The sequence below is a fragment of the Pongo abelii genome, chromosome 6, assembly GCF_028885655.2.
Source record: "Pongo abelii isolate AG06213 chromosome 6, NHGRI_mPonAbe1-v2.0_pri, whole genome shotgun sequence".
NCBI classification, from domain to species: Eukaryota; Metazoa; Chordata; class Mammalia; order Primates; family Hominidae; genus Pongo; species Pongo abelii.
This window is the reverse complement of record NC_071991.2, coordinates 128,749,996-128,775,043: the sequence shown is the minus strand read 5'-3', so window position 1 is coordinate 128,775,043 and position 25,048 is coordinate 128,749,996. Positions and strand designations below refer to the sequence as shown.

The 25,048-nt window shown below is 35.7% G+C and overlaps 1 protein-coding gene across 4 annotated transcripts in view; it reads right to left on the bottom strand.

Annotated features, from left to right (window-relative positions):
• Positions 1-25,048, bottom strand: part of MKLN1 (muskelin 1) — a 382,321-nt gene that overhangs the window by 35,038 nt on the left and 322,235 nt on the right. For all 4 annotated transcript variants that reach the window (XM_024249293.3, NM_001132120.1, XM_054558895.2 and 1 more), the window contains 3 exon segments: positions 16,608-16,820; positions 10,911-11,132; positions 6,814-6,943 (listed from right to left, as the gene is read on the bottom strand). In XM_024249293.3, the coding sequence (XP_024105061.1) occupies positions 6,814-6,943; positions 10,911-11,132; positions 16,608-16,820 (565 nt within the window).

The window sequence follows — 25,048 nt, the reverse complement described above, 5'->3', positions numbered from 1 at the left end:
AGAGGGAAAAAAGTAGATACTCTGAATAATGACACATCAAATACAAAAGATACTAAACTGACAGCAATGAAGCCTAATTATGTTGAAAATAAGCGCTACCATTTTCTAGTTCAGTAACTAATCTATGTTAATGACGGCAAATCATCAGCTTCAAAGTCTTCTCTGTGTTGCTAGTTTGGCTTTACTCATTTAATTGGTAAAAGTATAAAAGGATCAGAAACATAGAGAGTTATGACTATACTAATTTTTTAAAATGTCATTAAGCACAATAAGCACATTCCCAGGGCCAAAATGAAAATCAGTATGATTTTGCTTTTAAGGTTTTCACAAAAATTTATTTATAGATAAATCAAGTTCTGTAGACGTAACTCACATAGCCCTCATATCTTAGTTTCACAGCCTGATAACAGCAGAAGGGAATGAAATTTAATTTTCAAAATTTTGGAGCTAGATGAGGTCTTACGATCAACTGGTCCAATCCCCTCATTTTCAGATGAATAATCAGGTTCAGAGAAGTTATATAATTTTTCTAGAATTACAGAGGGATGAGTGGCAGACCCAGACAAAGAGAGACCAAGTCTTCTGATTCTCAATTTGCTATTCTCTCAATTGTACCAATCTGCTACAATGGTTAGAACAGGATGGAATAAACAATGGCAGATGTGGGAAAACAGAGTGGACACAATTTAAAGATCAAAACAAGTAAATACATAACTACTAAAGAACAAGCATCAGGTTGTAAGACCTCAGTATTACCAATACTTGACTTAGCATTTGGCAAATGAAGAAGGTTCAATATATGCTTCTTCCTTGAATGAATACGAACAGGAGAAAGCACTCTTACTATAGTAGACTGAGTTTCTATAGAAAACTACAAAACTCTGGTGGTGTGACAGACCATCTTCTACACATAAGTTTCAATTAGTGTTAAATACAGAGCTTACATATGGGGAATCTGCTAAATCCCTTGTGTTCACAGTCTTACTTGCCAAAAGTTTCTCAGAAATAAACTCAAGTTTTAGATATGCTGAATTTTGATGTAATTATGTATGTATTAGACACAATGCTAATAAATCCCTTAAAGCAGCTGCCAATCCATTGATTTAAATTATAATTTTCTTCTGAGGAGAGCATAAAACTGTTACACTGTAGTTTAAAAATAAGCATTAAAGTTTCTTCAGATCTTTAGATGTTAAATCTAAGATGGTACATTCAGATAATTATAAAAAGCAACAATTTAAGATTTTATAGTACCTGACAATACAGAATTATATAAACAGCAGTAATTTTACTATTAGCTATACCACCTCGGTGATCTCAATAGTTCAAACAAATTTACTCTATGAGCTCAAACAATCCCATTTGATACTCACATTGTAAATATAATTTTAATCCAATAAGCCACATTACTGAATCACAGATAAACACAGTAATTATATGTTAAGTCCATCTCAAATTACAGTAATTAACTGTAGTAAAAAATCTTTAGAACAACAGTTAACGAACAACAGAATGATTAATAAGCTACAGAGCATCTACATAATGGATAAAATTGGTGTTTTCTAAGAATATTTAAAAATGTGGGAATTTAAATAGTATTCTGCCTTCTTAAAAGTACTTTTCACGGCTTACAATAATAATCTAGTAAGAGAGAAAAAAATGTACTTTTTAAAAGTGAGGTAAAATAATTCTATGGGAGGACAATATAATACACTATGGTTCTGATGTGAGGTTTTCTGAACAGTCTAACTTAGTTCAGTAAAAGACTTTTAGGAGATCTAGAGTACTGAAACCACTGAATGCTCTTTAAGAAATCATGAACAAAGTCTGTATATTTCAGCTGATCTTTGCATAGGTTTTGAAAAGCACAATCAAGATTTTACAGCCAGATGAATACCTAGAATTGCATTAACAATGATGGCTAGAGCCACATGTTTTTAAATTTCTAACCTGGGCTTAAGGCATTAGAGAATTTTGGGAGACAACGATCTACAAGCTAAGATCTGAGAGGTAAGCAGTACAAGTTAGCTAGATTTTGGAGGCGAGAGGAAAGTGATTCAGGTAGGAGGAATAGTATGGGCAACTCTCAAAGGCAAGTTAAAACACACTATCTATAAAGATTTAATATTCGGTGGTCGTGAAACAGAGTTGGTGGCAAGAAGAGTACAGATACCAAGAACAGGACTAGAGAACTAAACTGGGGCACATCATAGAAGAGTCTGTGAATTATGTTAAGTTTAGACTTAATCCTGAGGGCAGGGAGAAACCATTAAAAGATTTAAAGTGAGGAAGAAAACCCACCAGGTTTGTATTTTTAAAAATATGTTCTTTTCTTCACTAGCACTAATCTAAAGGTAAGGTTGTCACTTTATCTTCCCTCTCTGTGTACAACCATAACTCCATGAAGATAGGGCCCTCATTCACAGTTGTACTCCTAGTGCGTAGCTTATTGTCTGGCACCTAGTAGGTGACCAAAAAATATCTGCTCTATAAATGTTAAGGCATATGGTTCTATTCTTTACTGGTAACACAGAATAGCTGTATCCTGCTTGCAGTGTGGAGAATGGGTTGCAGGGAGGGGCTTCTAGAGACAGAGGCCAAATAGGTGATGTTAGCCCAAACTAGTTCATAGTGAAGCAGCAATGGGAATAGAGAGAAGATGAGGCAAAACTGGCATGACTTGATGTTAACTGGCTAGATTAGTGAACCTGAGGGTAGTACTAACATCCTCTTGTGAAAATTAAGGCACCCAACAGTAACACCAGCCAAAACTAGAGGGTTAACCCATCTCTACTCCGAGGGTAGCCATGGACAGAGACGCTATTTTCCTTAAAATCTAATTTGGGTCATTTACAAATGTGGAAGCAAAAGCTGAGACATTAGGTAACTTGCCTAAGGTTAACTAAGGACTGCAATAGACTCCGGAGAGCTAGAACAGTGGTTCTCAATCCCAGCCGCACATTAGAATCCTTTAGGAGAGAGAAAGTTGGGGGAGGAGTAAAAGGAACATGGGAAAAAGAATGGGAAGGAGGGAAAAGGAAGAAAGTGAGAGAGACAGAGATGAGGGGGAAAAAAACAGAAAAAAAGAGAATAATTTCCATTTCACTCTAATTATCCTAACAGAGCCACTGAGGTTCCTCAATTCCAAGTATAACTGCAACAGTTTTAGGTGGGAAATTTTTCCAAGTAATTCTAACCAGATGCTCAACCCTGCCATAAAAATCCTCAGTAAACAAGCCTTTGGACAATGCAACTCACAGGAATGTTGTCAAAATTAACCACTTGGAAAATGTACACCTAGACAAAGAAGTGGTATTTTTAAAACTTAGATCAAGACACGGATATTAAACCTTTGAATAATCTATTTTATACAGAAAAAAAATCCAAACTCCTTGCATTTGTAACAAGGCACTAAATACTCTGACTCTTATCTCTGTAGCTCTAACCTAGTTTCATACCAACTTTCCCGATCCTCAATACGTACCAGTCCCACTATTTCCGAACACCCCAGGTTCCTTCCTGCTTTGGAAACTCTGTACTTGTTCTTCTCTCAGTTCTTCACATGGTTCTTCCTAATTCTCTACTTTTCATCTTAAATCTTAAAGATTACCTCCTCAAAGATGGTTTCCCAACCTACTCTGTTTAAATGAGACTTCCCTTGTTATTCATTATCACAGCATCCAGTGTATTTTATTCACAGTACTTAGAACACAACTGCAGGTCTCTCTCCACTAGAATGTGAGTCCTCTAAGGGAAAGGATCTTATCCTCCAGGTCCATAGATGAATCCCAAGTGCCTAAAATAATCTTGGGCCTATAGAAGACAATGAACTAAGTGGGGAGGGAAGGAGGAAGGGAGAGGGACAAACTTAGATGCTAGTAGATGGTCAACAAATATTACTAATGAATTTATTTGCATTGTGGGAAAATTCAATTGTGTAACAAACACTGAACATACACAGTGAAAAATGGTGATTCTGATTTTAGAAAAACTGATTATAGCACTAATTAAACAATGAATCCATTTGTCTTTTCTAATAATATCTCCAGTTCACATTAATAAAACCACAATAATGGAAAAAAACCCACAATTTAATGTAAATTTTAAAATAGAATATAAACTTGCATCAACTTTTATACAATAAATAAGTTTTAAAAAGACTAGACAGAAATATATCAAAATTTTAACAAGTTATCTCTGGACAGTTTGATATATTTTCTTTTTTGCATCTTCTTTATTTTTCAAATTCTCTACAACGAGCATATTTTTACTTTTATGACCACAACAAAATTAAAAAGAATAATTGCCACACTTCTCTAAAGCTAGCCATAACCATGATTGAAGAATAATTGTTGATACTGTACATTACATAATTTTAACTCATTAAAAAATTGTTTTGAATGACAGTCATTAAAGCCTACTTGTCAGGGTGAATTTTTATTTTACTAGTTCTCTGTCACGCTTTGTCACTTTTTTTTTTTTTTTTTTTTTTGAGACGGAGTCTTGCTCTGTCGCCCAGGCTGGAGTGCAGTGGCGTGATATAGGCTCACTGCAAGCTCCACCTCCCGGGTTCACACCATTCTCCTGCCTCAGCCTCCCGAGTAGCTGGGACTACAGGCGCCCGCCACGACGCCCGGCTAATTTTTTTATATTTTTAGTATAGATGGGGTTTCACCATGTTAGCCAGGATGGTCTCGATCTCCTGACCTCGTCATCCGCCTGTCTTGGCCTCCCAAACTGCTGGGATTACAGGAGTAAGCCACCTCGCCTGGCTGCCACTTTTTTCTTTTAATCTTGGGCAGTAGTTTAGCATGGCAGAAACACCTTCCTTGCACTCAAACTTCTAAATCCCAGCTCTATCATTACGTAGTTGTGTAACTGTTTTCATCTTGTACATTAGAATAATACCACCAATTAAAGATATTCTGGTATATGGTAGGGTCTAAATAAAGAGTAGTAATTATTATCCATTGGAATACATTACCTACTAGCTAGATTATAAGCACTTTGAGAGCCTGTGATTGCCTTGTATCCACTGTGTCCGTAGTCTAGCACTGAGTCAGCATGTCATAATTTTCAACATATTGTCATATCAATTACTATCTTCACTACCTTTTTCAGGGAGAGCCATCTTAGGATTGTAGAAGGAGTATTACCTCTCTCCTGCTATTTTATTTTTATTTTATAGAGATGAGGGCTAACTATGCTGCCCACGCTAGTCTCAAACTCCTGGGCTCAAGCAGTCCTCTCACCTTAGCCTCCCAAAATGCTGGGATTAAAGACATGAGCTACTGCGCCTGACCCTCCTAGTTATTTTAATGGTAAGTTAGAATAACTCTTAAAAGCCAGAGAAAGTCAAATATTAAATCATATAGCTTCACACTTCCTATGGCAACAGTAAATAAATGAATAAATAAGACAATTTTAGACAGGGTAAATAATGTTATTACCTATTCAGGTCCATATTTCTAAATCACATGCTAAGCTGCTATTTTAGACATTACCTACTGATTTCCTGTTGTAACAGACGAAGATGTTTACTCCACTTACACTATCTTCCCACTATATTTCATCCCAATTTTTGGTTAAACTGACTGTAGTTCTGCATTATGATTAGGGAAATACTGCTTACTGTAAAGCCAAGAAATTTACTGTGATAATGTCTCCTTTTTTATAAAAAGTTTTGCTTTTCCTGTTGTGTCCCTATCCTTCATTTTTTACATTAGATGCTATTTATACTCATCAACAGATTTTTCTTCCAAATGCTTAACATATCTATTGAGTCTACTTTTATCTGGAAACCTCCTTTTTGTAGAGACAGGGTCTTGCTTTGTTGCTCAGGCTGGTCCTAAACTCCTAGATTCAAGCAATCCTCCCATGTCAGTCTCTGGACTAGCTGGAATTACAGGCATATACGACTGTGCCTTGCCTATCTTTTGTTTTTTTTGTTTGTTTGTTTTAAAACAAGTTTTTCTTCTTAAATGTGAACAAATATTTTAATTAAAAATATTTTTGTTGTTGTTTTAAAGGAAGCTTGCATTAATCAATAAAATATCCAGAAACAATGTCTGTGAAACAAGTGCTTTTATCCACATTTGGCAAAAGAGCCAATAATAAAAACACCAATTTATAAGCAACAGCTAAAAAGAAAAGCAAGCTGATCTAATTTCTCACCCTATTGTTCAAATTAGCATTTTAAACCATTGCACCTTAATTAAAGCTACTCTTTTACATATAATAATCACAAGCAAAGCAACTACTATGTAGGGTAACTATAAATGATCAAAACAGGACACTTTTGAAAATGAATGGAGCACTATTAATAATTATGCCAGGGCAATATGCATAATCTAAGCAAACCAGCCATTCCATTACTAATAACCTCCTAGATGCTGAGCTTTTAAACTTACAAGGTGTTACCAATCCCATGAAGTTCCCCCCTTAAGACACACACCCTACTATGCTAGTGCCTAATATAAAGATCACTACAGTGAAAATAGAAGATGAAAAAAATTAGCAAACACAGAATAAAAAGTTTTTAAGATACTGATTCTTCCTACCCTGCCCCCAACAAGCACACACACAATTCATTTAGAAATTCACATATTTTCTGCTTGAAGGAAATAGTAATTCACATATTTAAAAATAGATAGAACTGAATAGGCTGGTAGAATTTTCTTTCTCTTACTTGGAATTACTCAATTAAAGAAATAAAGAAAGGGTGAAAAATGATTAGAAGGAAAAGAGAATGAACTGCAGTTTTCTACCTAAAGTAGTTAAGACATGAGAGAAGAAATCACTCAATGCCCTTACCCATCCCAGAGTCTTTCTTGGTGCCATCTGATATTATGTCTACATGATCAGAGTCCACATCATAACTAAAGAAATCATTCAAATAGGTCTTTGATCGCTGGCCACCAAATACATATAAGCAACGATTTTTCTGAAAAAGAAGAAAAAAAAAAGAAAGGAATAACTTGTCACTTCCACGAGGAACTCAGAATGATCCTTTAAAAACTTAAACCTCTACAAAAGTAATTTTATAACAGATCCCAATGGAGTACTATGCTGGAATAAAAGGGAAAGAGGAAGCTCTCTACATATTGCTAAAAGGGGATCTCTAGGACATCCTGTTAAAGAAGAAAAGCAAGGTGCAGAATAATATATACAGGTTCCTTCTTCCTTTGTGTAGGAATGGAGAAGAAGGAATATCTGTGCATGAGACAAAAAGAGAGGGAAAGAGGGAAAGAGAATGTGAGACAGGGGAAAAGTGAGAGAGACAGCACGCAAGTGAGAGCGAGAATAGAGATTGCTTCTTTTTTTGAAAAACGAAGGATAAACCAAAACCTAATAAAAGACAGTTACCTCTAGTGGCAGGAACAGAGCAGGAAGACCTCTCCAAAAATAACACCTTGACATATGGTTTTGACTTTAGAACCATGTATATGCTTTTATTTAATTAGAAGACAAAATTAACTCAAAAAAAAATCTAAAATTTGGGCCAAAAAAAAAAATCCAGCAAATAAACCTATCTGTATATAAAGATATGCTCAGACAGACAAATAGTATTTCTAGTGATTTTAATACATACTTTTTGACTACCCATCCCTAGAAGTCTAAATCCTAAACAGAAAAATAATCAGACAGCAATGTTAAACAGCACTCAGTGATTCTGTTGTTAGTTTTTTTTACTGTGAAAGCTATTATAGACAGACAAAGCAAGTAATGTTATGAAGCAGGATTTTAACCTTAAAAGACACAAAAATAGGCCGGGCACGGTGGCTCACACCTGTAGTCCTAGCATTTGGGCAGGCCAAGGTGAGAGGATTGCTTGAGACCAGCCTGGGCAGCATAGCAAGGCCCTGTCTCTACTTCTACTTCACTACTACTTCTGCTACTGCTACTGCTACTGCTACTACTACCACTACTTCTCAAAACCCAGGTGTGGTGGTACACACCTGTAGTTTTAGCTACTTAGGAGGCTAAGGTGAGAGGATCATTTGAGCCCTGACATTCAAGGCTGTAGTGAGCTACGATCTGCACTCCAGTCGGGGTAAAAAGAAAAGATATAAAGTTACAAAATAGAAGACATTAAGATAAAAAATATTTTATTTGAACCAGACATATCAGTATGAACTCACGATTTAATTTTTCTCTTACAAAAAAAGATACATACATATGCTGTGGGGGGGTGCTCCTACTAGCCAAAGAGAAAATTTTGAGCATCAAGAAAGTGGCTGGGTACAGTGGCTCATGCCTGTAATCCCAACACTTTAGGAGGCAGAGGCGGGTGGATCACCTGAGGTCAGGAGTTCAAGACCAGCCCGGCCAACATGGCGAAACCCTGTCTTTACTAAATACAAAAAATTAGCCAGGCATGGTGGTGCATGCCTGTAATCCCAGCTACTCGGGAGGCTGAAGCAGAAGAATTGCTTGAAATCGGGAGGCAGCGGTTGCAGTGAGCCAAGATTGCACCATTGCACTCCAGCCTGGGCAACAAAAGCAAAACTCCATCTCAAAATAAAAGAAGAAGAATGACAGCATTGGATAGAAATACATCAGATATGTAAAATACTTCATAATAAAATTTTTGTATACATATCATTGGTTAACTTTGAAGCCTCAAAGTTAACTCATTTCATATTAATGAGTTCATTAATATGAAAATCAATAAAGAAAAACAATGAAACATTTATACTGCCTATTCAGTATGCTTTACATTTCAGGGTAACCAAAAAGTTAATGAGAGGAAGTTTTGTGTTTTTTTTCCCCGTAATAGGAGAATCACACACTTAACAAATGCAGAGGAAATGACATCATTAGAAAAATCACCGTCTTATACATCCTAAAGAAATTTAGGTAATGAATGGCTACAAAAACGATTAGGTAAAAGTTTGAAAGAAAACTTTATAATTGATCAGTCAGGCTAATAATACCCAAACCTACTAACATCATTAAAAGTATGTCAACCAGTTATTAAATGCCTCTCTATATTTTGCAGTCAGAGTGTCTATGAAGTATTCTTGCACATTCTCCCCGGCCCCCCAAAAAAGATAGTGAATCTAAAATCAAGCCTCTGAGTACAATGACCAGTTTATAGGAAATATGAAAGAGGAACACATTAAATGACACTATGAAGATAAAATCAAAATCAAAACTGGAAATGTGGGAGATTCTAGAGCACAAATGTCTCGCTTAGTGGGTTGTGTGTAGGGGGGAATAGGGAATAGGAGGAAAGAGTACTATTCCAATTTTTTTAAAATGTAAGAAACATAAGAACCAAATGCAAAATACCATTTTTTTGAATCTTGACTTAAAACAACTAAGTAAAGGTATTTTTCAGTATATGAGAAAAAAAGAACACAGATAGAATATTAAATGATATTAAAGAACTGCTTTTATTTTTGGTTGATAATGATATCGCAATTATGTTTCCTTTTTCTTTTTTCTTTTTCTTTTTTTTTTTTTTTTAAGAGATAGAGTCTTGCTGTATTGCCCAGGCTGGAGCACAGTGGCTATCACAAGCGCAATCCCACTATTGATCAGCATGGGAGTTTTGACCTGCTCTGTTTCTGACCTAGCCAATTCACCCCTACTTAAGCAACTTGGTGGTCCCTTGCTTCTGGGAGGTAACCATACTGATGCCAAACTTAGTATGAACAACTCATCAGCACAGTGCAATGTGGCCCAGAACTGGGCTCCAGCAATCCTCAGCCTCCTGGGTAGCTGGGACTACAGGAGTGCACCAACACACCCAACTGTAATTATGTTTTTAAAAAGTCCTTATCTGTTAGAATTATACACTATAGTAGTATTTACAAGTATAATGATACAGTATCTGGGATCTGCTTTAAAACACTACAGCACATGCTATAACAAGATGTTGCAGAAAAGGAATAATAAAAATTTTAAAAATACTCCAGCACAATAAAATTTAAGCATAAACTTAAAAATCAAAGAAACATCAAGAAAATGAATGAAATTAAATAAAAGTGCTGTATGAAAAATGAACACACTATTGATAACTGTTGAAACAATGAGCACACAAAAATGTATTATATTATCCTCTCCACTTTGTAGAGAGAAAAACATGTTTAAAATGCATGTTAAAGAACATGTTTAAAATATTTCATGACATTGTTTTAAAGCTGTGTTCACAGAAAGAACACCAAGATTTCATTAGAACATTTGAAAAGGTTAAAATAAAGTCTGTATGTTGGTTTTACTGATACATTTATTATTATTATTATTATTATTACTGAGACAGAATCTTGCTCTGTCACCCAGGCTGGAGTGCTGTGGCATGATCTTGGCTCACTGCTGCAGCCTTTGCCTTCTGGGTTCAAGCCATTCTCCCACCTCAGCCTCCCAGGTAGCTGGGACTACAGGCACAGGTCACCACACCAGGCTAATTTTTGTATTTTTACTAGAGATGGGGTTTCGCCATGTTGGCCAGGCTCATCTCAAACTTCTGGAATCAAGTGATCCACTGCGCCTGACCATTGCTGATACATTTAAATTCTAATTCTATCAAATCAAATCCTAAATTCTTTGTACTTAATGGAGAATAGCAGAAGGGAAAATAAGAACAGAGTAAGAAATTGTCCTTCTAATTACTAAGAGACGTAAGTGGAAAGGCATAAGAAAGGAACATAGCTACAAAATCTACATAAGCAGTGAAATTAGTCATAAGATTGCCCAGGTTGGTAGCCAGGTAATAACTATTTAGGAATTACCAGGTTGATGGGAAGAGTCTCATAATTAGCAAACAGTTCACTGTTAAAGAAGTTTTGTCTTTCTCTGTCATTGCTACACTAATCTCTTCCTAAAGAATTAGATTTCACCACTTCTTTTCCTATCTAGATATACATGACAAAATAACATTTACGCAATGTACGGAATGTTCTTACTGAGTGGAATAGCATGCAGTGTCCTATTCGAGACTGGATGTCCTCAGGCCCAGCATTACAGGAGTCCTCTCGAAGAAGTTTCCAGGTTTGACATTGACAGTTGAAAGCAAACAAGCCACTGAATTGTGGTTCACTGGCTCTGCTGTCATCTACGCTGCCATTACAAGTCAAAATTCTACCACCAAAAGTGTAGATCATATGTTTTTCTGAGTCCATACACATCTATCAGAACAAGGCAACAGATTGAGTAGTTTTAGTTTGTTCCTGTCATGTGTGCTAAAACAAAACCAACATGTACAGTTTTACATTCTCAAAAAAAACCTAAACTTTGTCCCTAATGACACTAAATACCACCCCTGATTATCATATGCAAGTTTCTAAATAATTTTTCAAGTTGCCATTTTTCTCAGTGAGAGTAAAAACATGTTGGGATAAAGAGCTTTCTGCTTTCTTGAAATTGCATAATTTTTACCAAAATCAACCAATGATACATGAGGCGTTGATTTATATGTAAGAGTGAATACTTATCATATTCTGGGTGAACAGTCATCATACCCTCCTTATAAAAATTCCCTTCTTTCATTCTAGGCAAGCATCCTATTAATATTACTACCATTTATTAAGCGATCAGATATGCAAATAAGAGTGGTGAAGCTAAATTCACCTCTCTGCATTTATTTTTATAAAACCCTTCAAATTATGTTACAAAACAGTAAAACAAACAAAAGGACATTTACAACAATCAAGTCTCCAGACATACTTTTACAGTGTGAAGAACTCTGCTTACTTTTAACATACCACTATTTAATTTTCTTTGAATTAAGCTATACACTTCATGTTTAAAAGTCAAGCTTTATTCTTCCATTCTTTCAACTCAAGATTATAACTTTTCATAAAAATGTGTGATAAAACAGCCATTTGTCACGAGACAGTAAGAATCAAATTCTGTTTCAAATAACATATAAATCCAAGTTGGGAATTAGCTGTTGAACGTAAGTGGCATTTACATAAAGAATAAATTGTGCACACAAAACATCTATGTTTTGCTTAAAAAAACCCAACCATTTGATGTTCAATTCTCCTACCAGATTACTTCTGCTATTTATGTATTTTTTTAAACAAAAGGCTATTTTCATAATTTTTTTTTTTTTCCTAGACAGAGTTTCACCCTTGTTGCCCAGGCTAGAGTGCAACAGCATGAGCTTGGCTCACCGCAACCTCTGCCTCCCAGGTTCAAGCAATTCTCCTGCCTCAGCCTCCCGGGTAGCTGGGATTACCAGCATATGCCACCACGCCAGGATAATTTTATATTTTTAGTAGAGATGGTGTTACTCCATGTTGGTCAGGCTGGTCTTGAACTCTCGACCTCAGGTGATCCGCCTGCCTCAGCCTCCCAAAGTGCTGGGATTACAGGCATGAGCCACCGTGCCCGGCTATTTTCATAATTTTAAAGGTTGTTTTTAAAAAACTGTAGTTATTATTAAAAAGAAAAGATTCTAACATCTCCTAATTTTTATCTACCACTAAAAAGATCTACCTCGTTAGCCATTTCCCAGGTTTCTCAAAGACTTCCATAAATTAAGATGAAAATCTATTCCCCAAGGGTGAAATCTTGGTAAACATGGTTGAAAAACAAAGATGTCTGGGAATATTCCTATTTTTTAAATGATCATATAGTTAAAATCAGCACACTGCTGAAAACAACTCAGTTTGGCCCCATCCACTGCCTCTGTTGGAGGGCTCCACTGGAGCTGGGTCACATTTCCCTTTCTGAAGTACTTCAGACTCAATCACTCCAAATATCTGGGAACTATGCTGAAAATCTTTAGGGACTCACATTAAATGAGTCTATTTCCATTTTTTATTAACTCACAGATCATACTAATGGCCAATCTTTGTTACCAACCCCCTACCCTTTCTACTTCGTATGGCTACAAAGAGAGTTTCTTTCTTTTTGAGGATATTCAAGCTTAATTTTGATGTGGTTTATTCTCATTTGTTTGCAGGGCTGAAGTATAAACATCTTTATCTTGGTAGTTCTTCCTAGCACACCAGTTTAAACCAAGAAACCTTTTAATATTTGATTTCCACTCTTTTGATTTGTTTTGTCATTTTTACTCCACGAAAAAATTTCTGAAAAGCTAGTAAGCTTATTAAACTCTGTGTGATAATGTCTTTTCCATCAAAGACTTAAAAAAATCTTTAAAGCCAAAAGTTTAAAGACTATTCATTTATTATGTCAGGAGTTAAGATATTTAATTTTTAAAATCAAAATAGTGGATACCACTTATTTTCCTGGGAAAAATTATTTTTTGAACCTGAAAATGACTTTATTTTACTCATCACAGGAATACAAGATTGGTAAGGGTTTGGCTGGGTTCAAAATAATCTTCTCCTCACAAAATCTGAAGATAATGCTATAAAGGCTTCTAAGTATCCAATGTTGCCCAACCTACCACCTTCCCTTCTACAAACCTCCAAAAATGCCTCATGACCCAGTGAGAATATCAATGAGCTGAGATCTTCAATTCTTCAACTGAAGTTTTTCCTGCTACTTCTTGGCTAGCTCACCTTCCATTTTCTAGTAATTTCCACAAAAAGTGATTACACTTGAAGGACAGTTTGGCTAGATATAAAATTCTTGGCTCACACTGTCTTTTCCTGAATGTCTTCTAGATGTTGCTCTATTATCTCCTGGCACTGAAAGTAGATGTAGAGAAATCTGATACCAGTCTCATTTTAGTTCTCTTATAGGTGACTTGATCATTTTGTCTACTTGCTATAAAATGATCTCTTATCTTTTATAGTCAATGTTATTAATATACGTCTTAGAGTTAAGTATTCGGGTCAACTTTTTCTGAATATAGTATGCCCATTTGACATGTGGAGTAAAATCTTTCTTCAGGAAAATGTTCTTGAATTCAATTGATAAATAATTGTTTTTTCCATTGTTTTGGCTTTCTTCTTTAAAGTCTCCAGTTATATATATATGTTGGCTCTCCTCTGCCTACCTTCCCTGGTTAATCATTTTTACCTCTTTGTTTGATCTTATTCCTATGCTATATGATCATTACCTATTCTTCTTTATGCTCTTTGTAGATAAGTCTTCATTTCTGAAAGGGGTAATATACTGGGATATAACTTTCATTTATTGTTATTTTTCTTTTTATTGTTTTTCTTTAGAGTATCTCTCTAAAGCTTTGTTATTTATTGCTTTTTAGTTTTTCATATGTAATTGAGTTGAATTTCCCTGGACCAGATAACTTTACAGAGGATTTCTATAGAAGGTGGATGTTCTTGCTCAAGAACTCCTTCCTCTGTTGCTACTGAATTGAATGGCTCCTTCAAAATATGGCACTTCTGGTGAAGCCATACCTTCTCTAATTCTATGAATCTCATCTGGCTTACAGGGCAGATCTCAAGCTTTGAGCTCCCCAAGTTTCTTACTGGCCATTGCAAAAGGAGCCACCATTCCCACTGTGTTTCCTTCACTTTTACAAAAATAATGCTTTCTGACACATATCACCTCTGGATCTTTCTGGGTACTTTACACATGTTAATTCACTGATTCTTCTAGTGGCTGCCCTAGGTGCAATTTGTGCCCTGTCCCTGACACTTCTCACTATGACGTACAACTGCTACGCTCCCTTTGCTTTCCCAGGTCTCCCTATTATACTGTTGTGGGCTTCAACAAAAGTTCTGAGTATTTCAGTTGTTTTTGGCTAAACTTACAAGGCACTGGGAGTTGTAGGTTTACTCTAGCTCTTGGTTTTGCTGAGAGAGAGAGACTGTGTGTGTGTGTGTGTGTGTTTGTGTTTAAATCTTTTTGCTTGATTACCATTATTCCTGGAAAACCACACAAAGCAACATCAAGGAAAGCTTGAGAACTAAACTGCCACTATGTTCTTAAGAAATCCAGATGTCTTTGAATTTTATTTTTTAAATATGTTAAAATTAAAAACGGCAAATAGCTTTTAAGCATGTTTGTATCATATAGCTTTCTCATATTTTTATCAAATTTGAACGTTAAGTGTTAAATCCTAAATTTTCATGAACACCACAAGCTATTTTTGGAGTGTCATAAACACTACAAGTGTAAGTTCTAACTTACAGCTTTATTTGTATGAAATAGAATAGCAAATGCAGGAGTATACAGATTTACTTGCTCACTGTTACAGGGCTAGTTGTTGGCTGAATTAGTACTGAAATCCTTGTTTCTTCACCCCCAGTGTTCTGCTGTACCATCTAACCAGTTGAAAACCATGCATTATTTAACAGCACCCAGCTTTCAAGAAACATCCTATTTTATAAAAGTCAAGAGAAACAAAGGCCACACACAAGATCTCTCTATGTGCTACTCCTAAGCTATTCTTTTTTCAACCTGTAAAAAAAAAAAAAAAAGACATCAGCATCTTTTATAAAAGAAATACGTAACCATTTGGGAACAAGAGAATAAATTGTTCCCTAACAATATTATCTGCTGATGTTTTTAAAAGATCAGAACCAGACTAACTTTTCTTGGCATGCTTATTTTCCACACGAAGAACAGTGAGGGTGTCAGCAGGGATGTGCATAGCTCTGTGGAGCTCAGTTAAATAGAGCCAACAGAAGTTCCACATTTAAGCTGGGGAGTATTTCCAAGAATACTAGTTTTGATTTTCTACCTACCACTTAACTTCATAGGCATAACTCACTCTTCCTCTCCTTACCATTCTCCTATAACAATTATATGTTAATAGAAATACGGCAATAGGATAGTTTAAAAGCAAATAATTAACAAAAATCTATAAAGACACAATAAATAAAGACCCTGGGTTCTAAGTCCTAGATAAGATTTCAGGTCTCACCTAAGTTTTGTCATAATTCTAGCACCACCTCCCATTTCCCAAATACTAGATAATTTATGTCCATCAATACGGAGTTATAGATTTTTAAAGTCTTTTTCTCCTCAATACATCAAAAAAAACTTTGGACGTGGGTTGAGCCAGGTAAAAACTTGCTTATGGAATTTAAAATGGTTACTGTCTTTTTTGACCTACATTGAATTTGTATGGAATAAGTATTCAAAGACAGGTAACAATGATAATGACAATGATGGGGCTAATGAGAGCTACATGTATATTAATATTAAAATGGCTTACAACGAGGCTATGTTCAGTCTTCTAGTCTACAACATTATTGTATAATTTCTATTGGTGCTGAGTTTAATCTAGTATGTCAAATTCCTCTCTAGGTTTATACAATTTTGTGACTATAAACAAAACAAAATATATTTCACTCTAACTGGAAGAAAAGCTCTAGATTTCATCTAGTTCATTATAAAGTGATTTTCCATTTCTCACAGGAATGTAGAATAAGAAATATAATTAAAAGGGCAAGTTGTTATTGTTATGATTTATGCATATGCATTATAAAACTAAATATGTTTTTCCTAATATTGCTCCATCTACTCTCTAAAGTTTCTATATATCAACAATCTATGTCCTGAGATCTTCGTATTCTATCCTGCAACAAACAAGAGAAAAAAATTTAAAGGATAACTTTATACCTACTGAAACAACAATTATTATTACTGTCATAGATATTTGTCATGGAAAGCACTACTGGACAACTCAGCATAACATCTAACATGAACTCTAATTGCAACAATCACTAAGCACTGATTAATTCCATCATATATTTAACTGTGCATCAAACCTGATGATCAAACACCAATTTCGGCCCTCCATCAGCAGCAGTATCCTCACTTAGTAACATCCATGTGTTTGTATCAATGTCATAACGATAGAAGTCACTTTTCAGAGATTTGCTGTTCCTCACAGAGGAATCCAAGTAACGCCCCAAGGTGTAGATTTGCCTCCGTTGAATGTCAATGCACATTTTATGACACGATCTGGCACTAGGACCATTCTGTAGAGAGAGAAAATAAATAAATAAATAAACAAATAAATAAATAAATGAAAGAGCAAAAAAAAAAAAAAATCAAAGAACAAATAATAGAAAAATTAAATGCCATTTTTTATTACCTTTCATTAAAAGGTTTCTCAGAAACTCACATCAAGTCAACCAATATGAGTCCAACACTAGGCTTAACTCTCTAAAGGAAAGCAAAAGCAGTAAGCAGTAGGAGACAGAAATCTTACCTTAGAAATGCTTAAAATCTACCAGGAAAGATGAGATGAACTACACTGCAGCTCATGGCACTCTGTTTATAACATCTATATGGTTTCTACCATATACTGCACTGCATTTTAGTCATTTGTGCACAGAGTTCAATTCCCTATTACATGACAATCTACTTTAAGACATGTTTGGTCTTTATGAACATTTTTGTATTTCTCATCAGAATCTAGCACAAAAGAGGTACTCCAAGAATATTTAGAATCAGTGAATTTCAAAATTAGCAGAAACATCAATAAAATCTCTAGTTTAATCACTTGGACAAACGGCGGGGAACATCACACACCAGGGTCTGTCGAGGGGTGGGGGTCAAGGGGAAGGATAGCATTAGGAGAAATACCTAATGTAAATGATGAGTTGATGGATGCAGCAAACCAACATGGCACATGTATACCTATCAAACCTGCACATTGTGCACATGTACCCTAGAACTTGAGTATAATAATAAAAAAAAATTTAAAAAAATTAAATCTCTAGTTTTCTCCTTTTAAAGAAGAGAAAATACAAGTCTAGCAAGGAAATATAAGACCAGGATGATAACTTTAATAAGCTAGTGACAGAAACTAATAAGAATCCAAGTCTATCACTTCTTTATCCATCCTTTACATTGTAAAATTAATTTTCCTGATTGAATAAATAGCACAGCTACAGTAAATAAATAGGGAATAATATTAAGAACAGTATATTATCAATAAATTAATTAGCTGGTATCACTTGTATCACAGGACCCAATAAAACATAAAAAATATTGTAGTATAGTCAAAAGGGTTCATCGGGGAAAAAGAACTTCAATTGCACAGGGTTTAATTAGCTGAAAAGGGGAAAGGAAAGGAAACTAATGTTTGTTAAACAATTCCCAAGTTCTGTTTACACTATTACTGTGTATGTGTGTGTTCCATTTAATCTTTATAACAACCCCGTATGGAAATATTATCACCATTTCACAGAGTCCACCGTCACAAAACTAGGAAGTAAGATAGCAAATCTATGCCCTTGTGTACCAGAGCCAAAGACTGGGCTCTTTCACAATTTCAGATTATTTTTTCTAGAAGAAAAACAAAGGCAAAAATATACTTGTTAATACAGTCTATGCAGTTATGACTGAGATGAAGAGTTCTTGCTGCAGAAATAACAGAATTGATGTATAAAGTGGACATAGAAAGCCTGATGAATGACTGACAGAGGAGACAATTTATGATTTTGTAGGCAATAAAGAACTATTGGTGGTTTCTAAAGTAAGATATAACATAAAAAGGCAGTATTCTAAGAAGAGTAATTTAGCAGTATTAATTAAGTGAAATGAAGGAATATTAGGCAGAAAGAACAGTATTTTGACAATGAAGTTGATGTGAATGTACACTTTAATATTCATACTAATTATTTTCAAACTTATTTTAAAATATTTTTGTCAAAGAATATCTTTAGCAAATAAGGTGAAAATTTTATTTAAGAAAGGATTGCCTCCATAAATAATCTCAAAAACAAAGACGGAGTAACACATAATAAATCTATGCCATAATGCGTAGAGTGTAAAACTTGAAATTTTAATAAGAGAATAATAGAACTTCTTGCTTCAACTAAATTAGCACAAATAATATTAAAACGATGACCAAATTACATGCCAAGAAAAAAGAAATAAAGATAAATCAATAGAATAGAAAACATGAAAAAAATAGGGAAAATTAACAAAGTTGGTTCTTTGAAAGACTGATAGAATTATAAACCACTGGCAGACTAATTTTTTACAAAGGGAGGGAAAATACAAATTGCCAGTACCAGAAATGAAAGCAAGATTAACACTACAGACTTCCTAGAAATGAAAAGAGAGAGAATACTATCAAAAACATAGGTAAAATCTGACAATGTAGATAAAACAGACATAATTTATTAAAAAAACCTAACTTACCAAGATGACATGAGATGAAAGAGGAAAATCTGAAGGAATTACACATACTGAAAAACTGAATTCATAATTGCCCACATATCTGCACTGGTAAATTATATCAAGCACTTAAGGAAAAAATGGTATCTGTTTTAGACAAAATTTTTCAGAAAATCGAGGGAAAAAGAAAAACTCTACTGTTTATCCACATTCTCTTCCATTCCTGGCTTATTTTATGAGGCCAACATAACACTGAAACCAAATAACAATATTACAAAGGAGAAGGAAGAGAAGGGGAAGAAGGAAGAAGAAATGGGGAAGAGGTGGAGAAATCATTTACAGATGGCTAGGACCCCTTATGAACATAGACAAAACTAATCTTTAACAAAATATTACCAAACAGCAGTAGCAATATATGAAAATAATATTTTACAACAAAAAGGTATTTATCCCAGGAATGTAAAGTTGATTTTACATCTGAAAATCAATCAGGATAATCTGTCATATTAACAGAATAAAGAAGAAAAAACACAATTATATCAATACATATGTAAAAAGAGCATTTGGTAAAATTCATCACCTATTCATGATCAAAACTCATAGCAAAATAGGAATAGAAAGACTTTCAATCCGATAACATGTAAGAAAATGTAAAATTTAATTTTTCTTAATGACGACATACTGAACACTCTCCTGCTTAGATATGAAACAAGACAGGGATGTCTTTTCTCACCACTTATATTTAACATTACTCTGGAAGTTCAAGTCAGTGCAATAAGGAAGGAATTAAAAAATAAAATAAAGGCTGGGCCTGGTGGCTCATGCCTGTAACCCCATCACTTTGGGAGGCCAAGGCGGGAGGATTCGTTGAGTTAAGGAGTTCAAGACTCCTCTGCATGTTCAACATACAGAGACCCTATCTCTACACATAATTAAAAAATTAGCTGGGCATGGAGGCACGCGCCTGTGGTCCCAGCTACTGGGGAGACTGAGGTAGAAGGATTGCTTGAGCCCAGAAGGTTGAGGCTGCAGCAAGCCATGACCATGTCACTGCACTCCAGCATGGGCAACAGAGTGAGACTGTGTCTCAAACAAACAAACGAAAAATAAAATAAAATAAAATAATGAAGGAAAAGAGAACAGAAAGAAGAAAAATGACTGCTTCTTTAAAATACTCTAAGAAATAAAAAAGACGCTATTAGAAATAAGTAGACTTAAAGTGACATGATACGAAGGCAATATTAACAAATCAACTGTATTTCTCTATATTACCAGCCAACAAATGGACAGTAAAAAAATTTTAAATTCCATTATAATAGCACAAAAAGCAAAATACACTGATATCAAGTTAACGAAAATATCATAGACCTCTTAAACTGAAAACTCTTAAGAGTGCTGAGAGATAATGAAGACTAAAATAAATGGAGAATAAACCATGTTCATGGTGTAGAAAGATTCAATATCATTAAAACATCAATTTGCAGCCAGGCGCAGTGGCTCATGCCTGTAATCCCAGCACTTTGAGAAGCTGAGGTGGGTGGATCACCTGAGGTAAGGATTTCGAGACCAGCCTGGCCAACATGGTGAAACCTCATCTCTACTAAAAATACAAAAATTAGCTGAGTGGGTGCCTGTAATCTCAGCTACTCGGGAGGCTGAGGTAGGAGAATCACTTGAACCTGGGAGAAGGGGGTTGCAGTGAGCTGAGATCGCATCATTGCACTCCGGCCTAAGCAACAAGAGCAAAACTCCGTCTCAAAGAAAAAAAAAAAAAATTCAAACGACAAAATAAAACCTACCAATTTGCTCCAAATTAATATATAGATTTATCATATTCCCATCATAATCCCAACAGTTCTAGAAATTTATATATAGAAATATATAAATTCTAAAATTTATATATTACCTGACTTCATGAATTACTATAAAGCTACAGTAATCGAGGGAGTGTCATACTGGTTAACAAGAGACCAAAATATAATAGAACAGAATAGAGTACAAAAAGAGATATATACTTACATGATCAATTGATTTCTGGCCAAGGTGCCAAAGCAAATCAATGGGCCAAGAAGATAGGGAGTAACCAGAAATCTCATACATTGCAGGCAAAGTATAAAATGGTTTAACCATTTTGGGAAAAGCTTTAAGTTTCATTAATGGATGATAAAAGGCTGAGAGTTTGATGAGTAATGGCATATTTTCATAATCTTGAAATGTCTCCATATAAATTACTTACTAATTATAAATTAGACAAATCTGGTGGGCATCTCCTTAGCCAAGTGATTGAAGCTAATATCAGACAAACTGACGTAATGTGTCTCCTGATATGATATATTGAGGAGATGCTAATGTGATCTATGGGTTATTCTTGCTAAAAATATATCATCTAAATCCAATCCTAAGAAAACATACAAACCCAGTTGAAGGATATTCTAAAAAATAACTGCCCTGTACTCTTTAAAAATCATCAAAGTCAAGAAAGACAAAGAAAGTTTAGGGAACTATTCTAGACTAAAGATGACTAAGGAAGCATGACACCAAAAAGCAATACATGATCATGGTCTAAATTCTGGGCTGAGGTTGCAGAGTGACAAGGGATGCCTATAAAGAACATTACTGGGGCATTATTGGGATAATTGTCTATATCTGAATGGGAACTGTGGATTAGATTAAAGCAGCAGTTCTCAGTGTGGTCTGGGGTCTCCTAGGGAGTCTATAAGGTCAAAGTTATTTTTACAATACTAACAAAAAAATTTGTCTTTTCACTCTTATTCTCTTATGAGTATATGTGAACATTTCCAGAGGCTACATGACTTTCTAATACAGCAACTGAATAAAGAAGCATATGAACCCAGATGTCTTTTATTGAGCCAAACATTAAAGAGATTTAGAAAACTATACAAAAATGCCACTTGAGGGCCAGGCGCGGTGGCTCACGCCTGTAATCCCAGCACTTTCGGAGGCCGAGGCTGGTGGATTACGAGGTCAAGAGATCGAGACCATCCTGGCCAACATGATGAAACCCTGTCTCTACTAAAAATACAAAAATTAGCCAGGCGTGGTGGCAGGCACCTGTAATCCCAGCTACTCGGGAGGCTGAGGCAGAAGAATCGCTTGAACCCGGGAGGCGGAGGTTTTTATAAGTCTATTAATTAACTAGAATAAATCTGAGCTCCAGTACTGAATCACCACTTTACTCATCTCTACTGACTTTGAATTAACAGAAAGTGTTCTCATCAAAATAACCTCTATATTTTTCCAGCATGAGTTTTAAAATAATTACTTATTGCATTATAAATATTACTTACAACGTATGTATATGGTACAAAAAAATAATGGAATGAAGTTATCTACCCGTACCAAGCTTTAGAAGAATAACATTTAATATTACCTTTAAACCCCCTACCCTCTCCGGATTTTGTATTTATCGTTCCCTTTTCTCTAGTATTAATTTCTCATTTAACTTACCTCACCCACTTACTCACTAAAGAGTAAGAATGTGCACATCCTTAAAATACATACATTTTAAAGAATGTGATTCATGCCTTTAAGGAATTCAGATAGGGAAACATGAATATAAATCAATCATTATAGTAAGCCATTCAAGTATTAAAAGGGGTTAAGTGAGCACATGGAAGCTTTTAATTCTGCTTGGCGAGGTCAAGAAAGGCTTTACAGAGAAAGTGAAGTCTGAACTGAGTTTTAAAGAATAAGTGGGTATTTATTAGGTAAAGTTAGGGGGAGATCCTCCCTCTGTTAATTCCAAACAAGGAAAACAACATTGCCAAAGGACACAGGTGAGAAAGTTGAATAATTCCAGCATCTATAACTGGCACATGGGAGATGAGGCTGGAAAAGTAATTGAGTAGCAAATCTTGATGAGAAATTTCGAGTTTTTACTCTAAGCAAAAGGAAGTGAGATAAATAAATTGTTTTATTATTGTTGTTGTTATTTACAATTTCCTGTATCTATGCCCTTTAATAGTATCCTGCACCAACTGACTCTGGACTTGGTTACATGATTGCTTTTTGCTATCAGGGCAAGAAAAAAATTGATGGATTGCTCATGTCTACCTCATCCCCTTTGCAGCCCAGCACCTGCCATGAGAACAAGCTCTGGCTAGCCTATATAAAACAGAGCCAGGCAGTCCCAGCTGAAACCACACTAGACCAGCTGACAGATAGCTGACTCCTAGACAAATGAATGAGCCCGGCCAAAACCAAAAGAATGACCGAGCCAACCTGTAGACTCATGAGCAAATAAATGCTTATTACTATATGCCACTGAAGTTTTGTGAGTGCTTGTAATGTAATAAACAGTGTAAACGATAACTGAAACAAAGGCTGAAGCTAACCACAGGGTTTAAGCAGAGGTGTCACAGGGTCAAATATGGTATTTGGGGGACTTGTTTTTTGTTTTTTTTGTTTTTTTTTTGAGACAGAGTCTGTCTGTCGACCAGGCTGGAGCGCAGTGGCGCCATCTCGGCTCACTGCAAGCTCCGCCTCCTGGGTTCAAGGGATTCTCCTGCCTCAGCCTCCCAGGTAGCTGGGATTACAGGCACCTGCTACCATGCCCAGCTAGTTTCTATTTTTAGTACATATGGGGTTCCACCATGTTGGTCAGGCTGGTCTTGAACTACTAAGCTCAGGTGATCCGCCAGCCTCGCTCTCCCAAAGTGCTGGAATTACAGGCATGAGCCACTGTGCCTGGCCTTGTTTTTGTTTTGAGACAGGGTCTTGCTCTGTCACCGAGGCTGGAGGCAATGACACTGTAATGGTTCACTGCAGTCTCCACCTCCAGTCCTCAAGCAGTCCTCCTGCCTTGGCCTCCCAAAGTACTGTGATTATAGGTGTAAGCCACCACACTGAGCCCAAATATGCTTTTTAAAGACTGTGTTGGTGAACACAGAATAGGTCAACAATGGAGACATAAAAAGCGTAAGAAACCATAAAGTTGAAAAAACTGCTAAAAGGAATGGAGAGGAAAAGACATTTGAAATGTGGTATTGGATGACCTGTTGGATCACGCCAGGCACTTGGAGAACTGTTGGATCTTAGGCACTAATTAGACACATTCACTGAAGAAGAGGGAGGATTTTAGGATGAAACCTAGGCTTAATACAAGAATAATTACAGATGTCATCACTTTAGATTTACAATACTTTAGTAGAAAAAAGTTAGTTTTTTTTTTTTTTTATTTAAGATTTGTCTTTCGTTGTTGAAGACAGAAATAATCATTTCAGAAAACAGTACTTCAATACTGAAAAAGGAAGGCCACTTACACATACTTTCCCGGGGTAAGAAAAGTAAATCAGAATTTCAACATTTATTTGAAAAAATAAAAACTGTCCAGTGATTAATCTCTGGAGAGTTTTTATTAACATAGTTTCAGAGTAAGCAAGAACCTAGTTCCCCAGGATTAAAGACACAGCACTAGATCTTTGGAAATGGCCTTCCTAGATCAAAATCAGTGGGTTATGAATTAGGCCTTTTAATCTCCTTTTCATTTAAGGCTCCTACTGTTTTGTTATAGTTCATTTTTCACTTTATATCCTGAAACACTTTAAATGGAGAGTGCAATTAAAATGTTCTATAAAGATTTGAAAAAAATAATAAATGAATTAATATTTGCTTTATTCCAGGATATAATCATGCATTTAATTCAAAGCCATAAACCTAAGCCATCTTATTCACTATGGAAATGCTTTATGTATATGTGCATACACAGATATGCACATGCATACATATATACAATTTTAATTAAAAATAATATGTATCAGCCAGGCGCGGTGGCTCATGCCTGTAATCCCAGTACTTTGGGAGGCCGAGGCGGGCGGATCACGAGGTCAGGAGATCGAGACCATCCTGGATAACACGGTGAAACCCCGTCTCTACTAAAATACAAAAAAAAATTCGCTGGGCGTGGTGGCAGACGCCTGTAGTCCCAGCTACTCGGGAGGCTGAGGCAGGAGAATGGCGTGAACCTGGGAGGCGGAGCTTGCAGTGAGTCGAGATGGTGCCACTGCACTCCAGCCTGGGCGACAGAGCAAGACTCCACCTCAAAAAAAAAAAAAAA